The sequence below is a fragment of the Arachis ipaensis genome, chromosome B10 (assembly GCF_000816755.2).
Source record: "Arachis ipaensis cultivar K30076 chromosome B10, Araip1.1, whole genome shotgun sequence".
NCBI lineage: Eukaryota > Viridiplantae > Streptophyta > Magnoliopsida > Fabales > Fabaceae > Arachis > Arachis ipaensis.
Genome location: NC_029794.2, coordinates 5,293,852 through 5,300,847, shown reverse-complemented (window position 1 = coordinate 5,300,847; position 6,996 = coordinate 5,293,852). Strand labels below are relative to the sequence as shown.

Here is a 6,996-nt window from a genome sequence, read left to right as displayed (position 1 = left end):
AGAGAAAAGAGAGAGAAAGATAAAGATGAAGAATGAGAGTGAGAGTGAGAGTTTGTTAATTTTGGAAGAAAAAATTTTATTTTAATTGTAAAATAATATCGAATGACATATTTTGATTTGTAAAATTACTAATATAAAATATAAATTATATATAGAGTAAAAATAGTAGAGAGAAATAGAAAAATGAAGAGAGGTAGATAAGAAAATTTAGAAAGGGAGTTTATTAATTTAAAAAAAATTCTCTCAATTTTAATAAGAGGGTGTCATGTAAGTATATAACACATTTGATTATCAAATTAGATAGTAATATATGATACATAATATAGGTATATTCTAATTTCAATTTTAATATTTTAATTTTAATGCAATTAAAAAATATCATGTTGCATATTTTGATTGTCAAATTAGTAATTAGTCATTAATATTGATAATAATATATAAAATAGATAGAGTGGTTGAAGGAATGAGAGAAATAGAGAAAGGAAGAAGGAGGAGGGAAAAACTCTTTAATTTTGGAGGAAAAGATTTGATTTCAATTGCAATGAGAGAATGATATGTGGCACATTTTTTGTTGTAAAATTAGAGATATACAATAGATTTTACTCAAATAAGTGTCGGGTTCAAAATTTCGTTGTATATGCATTAACTTATTAACCAATCATAAATTCTTAAATAAAGTTCTAATCTATAATAAATTAGTCATTAATCTATCAAATCGTGAAATATTCATTGGTCGTTTATAAATTATATTATGAATCTACTACCATATACCTGGCGTGATAAAGAATCATTAAAAATTCTATATTTTTATTTGAGTAAATATTAAATAAGGCCAGTTATATGGTACAGATTTATTTATACAGATCGAAGGAGGTTGTGACAAATGGCACCGTAGGGGATAGACTTGGCAAAGCTCTGTCCCTTTGTCTGGACTTGCTAGTTGAATGGAGCCGTCCCCAACTGAGTTTAAGGAGGTGGCTGCCCAGTTGTTTTTGTTTTTTCATTTGGGTCATCAGTGGTGGCCTCTTTTAATCTAATTGGGTTTATACATCTTCTACCTTGCTTTAGCTTTTTATGGAATAGAACACTGCTGTAATCCCTCTTCTCTGGTCGCCGTCGTCGTGTTCCTCCCTGCTGGAGTTGGGGCCTTGTTCTTTTTGCTCTGCTTCGCTGTCTTTATCTGCTCGCGCCATTCTGAAACCTTTGCTCTACTCCGCCGTGGTGCCATGCTCTGTCCTCTCAGGCAAATCGACAACTCTCCGCCGTCCACGTCTTTCTCTCAAGCCTCTCGCATCACACTCGATCCTTAGGTATCTCTTCTTCTTTGTCTTTATTGCTTATTTCTTCTTAGTAATTTCTTGGAAGTTCTATTTCGAATCATTTTTTCTGATGTGCTGTTATCAAATTACCGAATTTAAGATTTTTCTCTTGAGAAATGCATCCAAAATAGTACTTATAACTCCACAATGCTTAATTGCTGTGATAATTGTTGTTGCTGGATTAATTTCTATATTTTGAAATACGAACTGATTTCTATTGTTGAACATAATAATGTAGGCTAAAAATGTGACTTGGAGGAGAAACTTAAGGGTCTCCAACATGAGGTTCATGCTGCTCAGCTAGATTGGGGAAGGTTAAGCTTTAATTGTGATATTTCGTATTTATGTTTTACCTAGATTTGGGAAACTTTTCTCCCTTATAATTCGTTATTGATCCAGGTTAAAGGAGAAAGAGACTAAGTTGATAAACAACGTAAATTTGCAGCCAACTCTTCTTTAATTTGATTTTTGTTACCATGTTAACATACTAATACATACTTTTCTTCTTTAAACAGCGGATATAGTGTCAAATTTCAATTATTTAACAGTACTTCTATAATTGTGTGTATATGACAATAATATAAGACGGTGGATATTGGCTCACTTTTTTTGTTTAGTTTTATTTTTCTTTCATTTGGCTAAATTATCTTTCGGTTTATGTTGCTATTATAGGTTTATTAGCTCTAAAAGTTGATGGAGAGAACATGGACCAAAGTCTAGAAAATGCATGGATGGTGAGGCTTGATAGCTTAATAAGCTAATCACAAAGTATTAATCTTATGAGAAAGTTTAGGGGCAGCAATTTTTGTGTTTTGTGACCAATACTTAACCATTAAAAAAAAAGTGAGTGATCTTTTACCATTAGATGTAATCTCACACCATTAAAAATACTATTGATGGCCAATTGATGGTTACAAAACACAAAAATTGCTGGCCCTAGCATTCCTCTAATCTTATTATGATCTTGTGATAATTTTTTGCTAAAGGCATGGATAATGCATAGGCCTACTTTACTTTATGCCAAACCACTAGTTAATCATAAGCATTACTCACTACGCTTGATGTTTGATGTTTGAGAAATCTGAAAGTTGGATAAATGTAAATTTTATATTTAACCAAAGGTATTTTTGCATCTTGCTTTCTAGGTTTGGGATAATCCTTGTTAACTGAAAGTTGCTAGAGACAAAGCCTAAGTAAAGCAAAGAGGAACATGGTGGGGGTTTATAACGATATTCAACGTTCAAGACATCAGTCACCGAAAATGGAAAAATAGAAGCTAGGCAAAAATGAAGGTGTACGAAAAATGGAATAATTAATTATGCCCTTCTTGTATTGTTGCTGAGTCGTTAGATTTGTATTCAACTCTTTTTAAGTTAGAATATGTATTTTGTTTAAAGGCTTTTTATTAAATTGGCTTGTCATATATTGATATTTGAATTAGAAATCTTTATACAATACGTATAATGTTTTTGAAATTTTAACATGATAAAATTTATTGATCGTCTTTTTTATGTGTGTCTTTAATCTTATTGGATCCAAGTTATAATGGAATGCTTAAATTACGAGAAAAATATCAAAATGTAGCTATGATACTGCCACAAGAAAAAAGTCTGGTAAAAAAAAAATACCACAAGAAAAAAGCAATAGATTTAAAATATTTTGTAGAGCCTTTAAATTGATGCCATAATAATAATAGAAGAGACAATGGTTGTAAAATGATGCCATAGTAGGTTGAATTTCTTCATGACAACTCCAAGCAAGACACCTTGTTCAATAACATCAGCTGGTGTTTGTGATATTTTCATGACAACTGCAAGCAAGACAACATTATTTTCATCATCAAACAAGACGAAGATGTGGAAGCAACTAAATATGGAACGAAGATTTGAACGTTAAACATAAAAAAGAGAGGGATAAAAAATTTGAGTTAGACTTACCAAACCAGCAACCATGGCTTAAGGTTAGTCGAGAGAAGTAGGCATTCTAGTGATAGAAATTCAAATGGAGGAAAGTAAGAAGGAAGTAAAATGTTCGAGAAAATTCAGCACAAAAGTCTCATTGAAAGTGGTGTGAAGAGAAAAGTAAAGTTGACAAATACAGAGAAGGATAAAGCAGCTACTCATGCTCCTACGCGAGTTTCAAAACCAAAAACATTGAAAGGGAAATTCAAAAGAAATTTATACATTCAATTCAATTAAATTCAATTCAAATTACCCAATGCTCCAAACCTCTAAAGCAAGACACCATTTTGAATACTATAAAATCGAATAGAGCAAAAACAATGAAATTCATACCTGCGACGAGGACCAAACCAGAACAGCAGCAACTTCTGATCGCGCCGGCAGCGAAAGCGTGGACGGCCAAATGCAGGCAATGCGCGCTACGAGATGAATCCGTTCAACAATTTGCTTATATTTCAATCGATAGAGACAGGGAGGAGGGACCATGGAAGAAGTCGCTGACAACTTCAATGCATGTGGGGAGCGGACACGGGAGGTGATGGTCGGAATCACCACGAAGCAGGAGAAGGAGCTTCTTCAAGGCATTGGCAAGCGCAGTCCAAGGAGAATGAAATGACATGCGTGTTGGAGAGAGGTCGCAGTCATTGTGAAGAAGCACAAATGGTCACCATTGAACACGACCAACAGAGTTATCGAGTCGGGGTAAGCGCGACATGGGCGACCTCAAGAAGGCAGTACCTGAGGATTCTGATCGAGGCCACGGTTGAGGATCCAGGTTCCTGACTTTGCCTCCATGCAACAAAAGATGGCAGTCTTCAAGGGTGAGGGCGAGGAAGGGAGGTTTGGGGCTGTTAGGGGAGGGCGGGTCTCTACGTGGGTATTGGATAGTGCTTCGAGTCGGGCTGGTTCTGTTTGTGTGGGCTGGGTTAGCTCTTCGACCTAAGGCCATGTCCAAAAACACAAACAAAAAAAAAAATTTTGGCTAACTGGCTCAGCCACCCTTAACATAAAGCAGGAGACAAGTCCTGCAACAAAATAGCCAAGTGTCCATCTGATATTCATATAAAAGGAATATCTATAAATTTGTATCAAACAGTATCTGTACCATAGATTGACCCATTAAATAAATTCCAAGTGCATATTGTTTCTTATTTGGGTCTTATTTTTGTAAGATTTTTAATCCTAAATAAATCTAATACAAAAAAAGAGAATTGAATAGATTATAAATGTAATTTATTTCCTATTTTATCTTTTTTTTTAAAGCTTTTTAATTCAAATTGAATTGAAATTACCAAGAAAGCAAATTGAAAACTTCTTAAATATAACTGGAAGAATAAAAAAATTCAGGATTTCGTAATTTGTAATTTAATACACCCTCCTATTGAATACAAATATTTCCAAAGTTAAATTAGAAGAGTATAACATTTAAAGAAAAAAATGTTGGGAGAAGCAAGTAAATACACCCTCTTATTGAATACAAATATTTCCAAAGTTAAATTAGAAGAGTATAACATTTAAAGAAAAAAATGTTGGGAGAAGCAAGTATTTTGTTGATTAAGTTTCAATTAAATCTTTAAGAAGTTATTAGCTTTTTTTTTTTCATAAATAAAAGAGATTTTTTTGGGCAGTTAAGATCAAGAGGAAGGTAATTTGTTAAACTTACCGATAAAAAATTATATTATTCTCAAAATATCTTTTATATATTTTAAAAATTTTTGTCAACACTGTTACAAACCTATGAAATATGAATTAGTTTAGAGTAAAAAAATACCTTATGTAAATTTCTGGCTGAATTTTTTAAATATTGTAAAAAGGTGTGTGTTTTTCTTTAATATTTTTTTTTAGGTGAGTTTAACATTGGTCTGGGAGAGAAAGAATTTTTTGTCAGAAGATACAAAACGTCTCCAACGTTTTGTACATGATTTAAATTTTTTTAATAAATAAAACCAAAACGGCACAACGTTTTGTTAGAAATAAATAATTAAAAAAATAAGCATAGCTAAAAACGGCGTTGCCGTTTTGTCTACGTGGCAAAAAATTTTTAATTTAAAAATAGAAAACGGCGGTGACGTTTTGTGTTGAAACAAATTTTACCGTTGAAAATGGTCAAAACAGTGGTGACGTTTAGTACAAGTATGAATAAAAAAAATTTAAAATTAGCTATATAAGGTATGCTAATGTTATGCGAGAAACATCTTGAGTAGAGTAGAAAGTGAACGACACAGTTATTTGCCTCAAAATTTCAGAGAGCTTAGAGCTCTTTCTTCTTTAGCAGTTGAATTTGTTCTTACTTCTTTAGCTACTGAAGTTGTTCTTCATTCTTTAGCAGTTGAAGTTGTTCTGCATCTGTTGAGTGAAATAAGTTGTGGGTAAATGTAATAAGTGTATAAAATGGAGAGTTATGTTAGTTTAAAAATATATTTCAATGGTAAGATTTTGTATGATACACATGAGGGTGTGAGTTTTTTGTGTGAGAATCCATGTGTTATTATTGTTCCTCTTTCAATAACATATGAAGGACTTAAGAGTGTACTTTGTCAGAGTGTAGGTCAGCAAGACCGGAAGAGAGTGACCAATATTTTATATAGGCAGCCTGTGTTAGTATTTGGTGGTTTCGTTCAATTTCAAGTAATGCACGTGGCTGATGAAGCTAGTATACAAGGAATGTTTTCGACCTACCATCAATGTCCTTGCAATCATACCTAGATGCCCGACATAAGGATCGATACATGTGTGCAAGGCAAGCTGAACCCCAACTAAACTTGTGAATCTGAGAAAAGTCACGAAGCAACGGCAAATACTTCCAATGCACACTGATTCCAGACTTGTCACTAAATAAGGTTGTTCCAAATAGACACATTATGTGACATTTTACATAAATTTCCCTACTTACTGCGTCAGTCAAATGTTGGCGCCGCTTTAGGGTGCCGAACCATGCTAGCTTGACTCCGCTTCCTCTATGGTCGTTCGGGCCAGGAGCAATACCAAATTGGGTCATGCACTCATTCTCTAACCCACTTGTGCTGTGGTCAGTTGATCCAGTAACTGGCAAGCCATGAGTTCAGAGTCCAAAAATCATGGCGACGTCCTCCAACGTAATCGTGCACTCGCCGTGTGAAAGATGAAATGTGTGCGTCTCAGGCCGCCACCTTTCAACTAGTGTGTCTATAGTTGGACCGTGAGACATGATCCTTCCAATCTGAGATATATGATAGAATCCGCTCTCTCTGAGTTGTTCTTCCACCCTAGCATGTCTAGTGTGCAAATTTCTTGAACCCTGATAACAAAAATAATAACTAACCGTCAATAACCAGAACTAGTCAATATTACTAAACTAATACTCGGTTTAGTAACAAATATAATTAATATTTATTAAAAATCCAAATAATTTATAATTACTAATTGAATTATTAATTATTAAGCATAACAGTAAACACAAAAATTACTTACATATATAGGATGTTGAAGATATTCTGATATATGCTCGTCAGCACGTGTGATGTCACGTTTTCCCATTTTTGTTTTTAACACTACATTAAAATAATATAAAAAAAAATTACTTATATTTTTTCTTTTTTCTTTTTTACTAAAAACAATAATAATAATAACTCTTAATCTATTTACTAAATACATATCCTAAAAATTACTAATTATCCGATCTAAATATGTTATCATTATTTTTCAATATATATTGCAAAAATGTCTAAAATTACTAA

At 33.1% G+C, this 6,996-nt stretch overlaps 1 protein-coding gene and 2 long non-coding RNA genes across 4 annotated transcripts; 2 read left to right on the top strand and 1 right to left on the bottom strand.

Annotated features, from left to right (window-relative positions):
• Positions 1,085 to 1,766, top strand: LOC110267687. Its single transcript, XR_002355567.1, has 2 exons — positions 1,085 to 1,310; positions 1,558 to 1,766. It is a non-coding gene; the product is annotated as an uncharacterized LOC110267687 (long non-coding RNA).
• Positions 1,782 to 2,817, top strand: LOC107621560. Its single transcript, XR_001615850.2, has 2 exons — positions 1,782 to 2,053; positions 2,465 to 2,817. It is a non-coding gene; the product is annotated as an uncharacterized LOC107621560 (long non-coding RNA).
• LOC110267686 lies at positions 2,710 to 4,147 on the bottom strand. 2 transcript variants are annotated; one of them, XM_021113499.1, is made up of 3 exons: positions 3,614 to 4,147; positions 3,257 to 3,302; positions 2,710 to 3,129 (listed from the first exon to the last, which is right to left on the bottom strand). In XM_021113499.1, exons 1-3 carry the CDS (start codon positions 3,764 to 3,766, stop codon positions 2,990 to 2,992), a joined length of 339 nt encoding a protein of 112 aa, XP_020969158.1. In that variant the 5' UTR covers positions 3,767 to 4,147; the 3' UTR covers positions 2,710 to 2,989. The 2 variants fall into 2 exon arrangements, 1 of the variants encoding a protein (XP_020969158.1); XR_002355566.1 differs by lacking the exon at positions 3,257 to 3,302 and having other exon boundaries at positions 3,614 to 4,142.

Bases quoted from the DNA above. Each gene is read 5' to 3' on its own strand.
- LOC110267686 (XM_021113499.1), bottom strand. From the start codon at position 3,766: ATGGTCCCTCCTCCCTGTCTCTATCGATTGAAATATAAGCAAATTGTT. The intron at 3,303-3,613 runs GTATGAATTTCA...TTCTATCACTAG, and splicing joins TGGTTTGGTCCTCGTCGCAG to AATGCCTACTTCTCTCGACT. The intron at 3,130-3,256 runs GTAAGTCTAACT...TCTTGCTTGCAG, and splicing joins AAGCCATGGTTGCTGGTTTG to TTGTCATGAAAATATCACAA.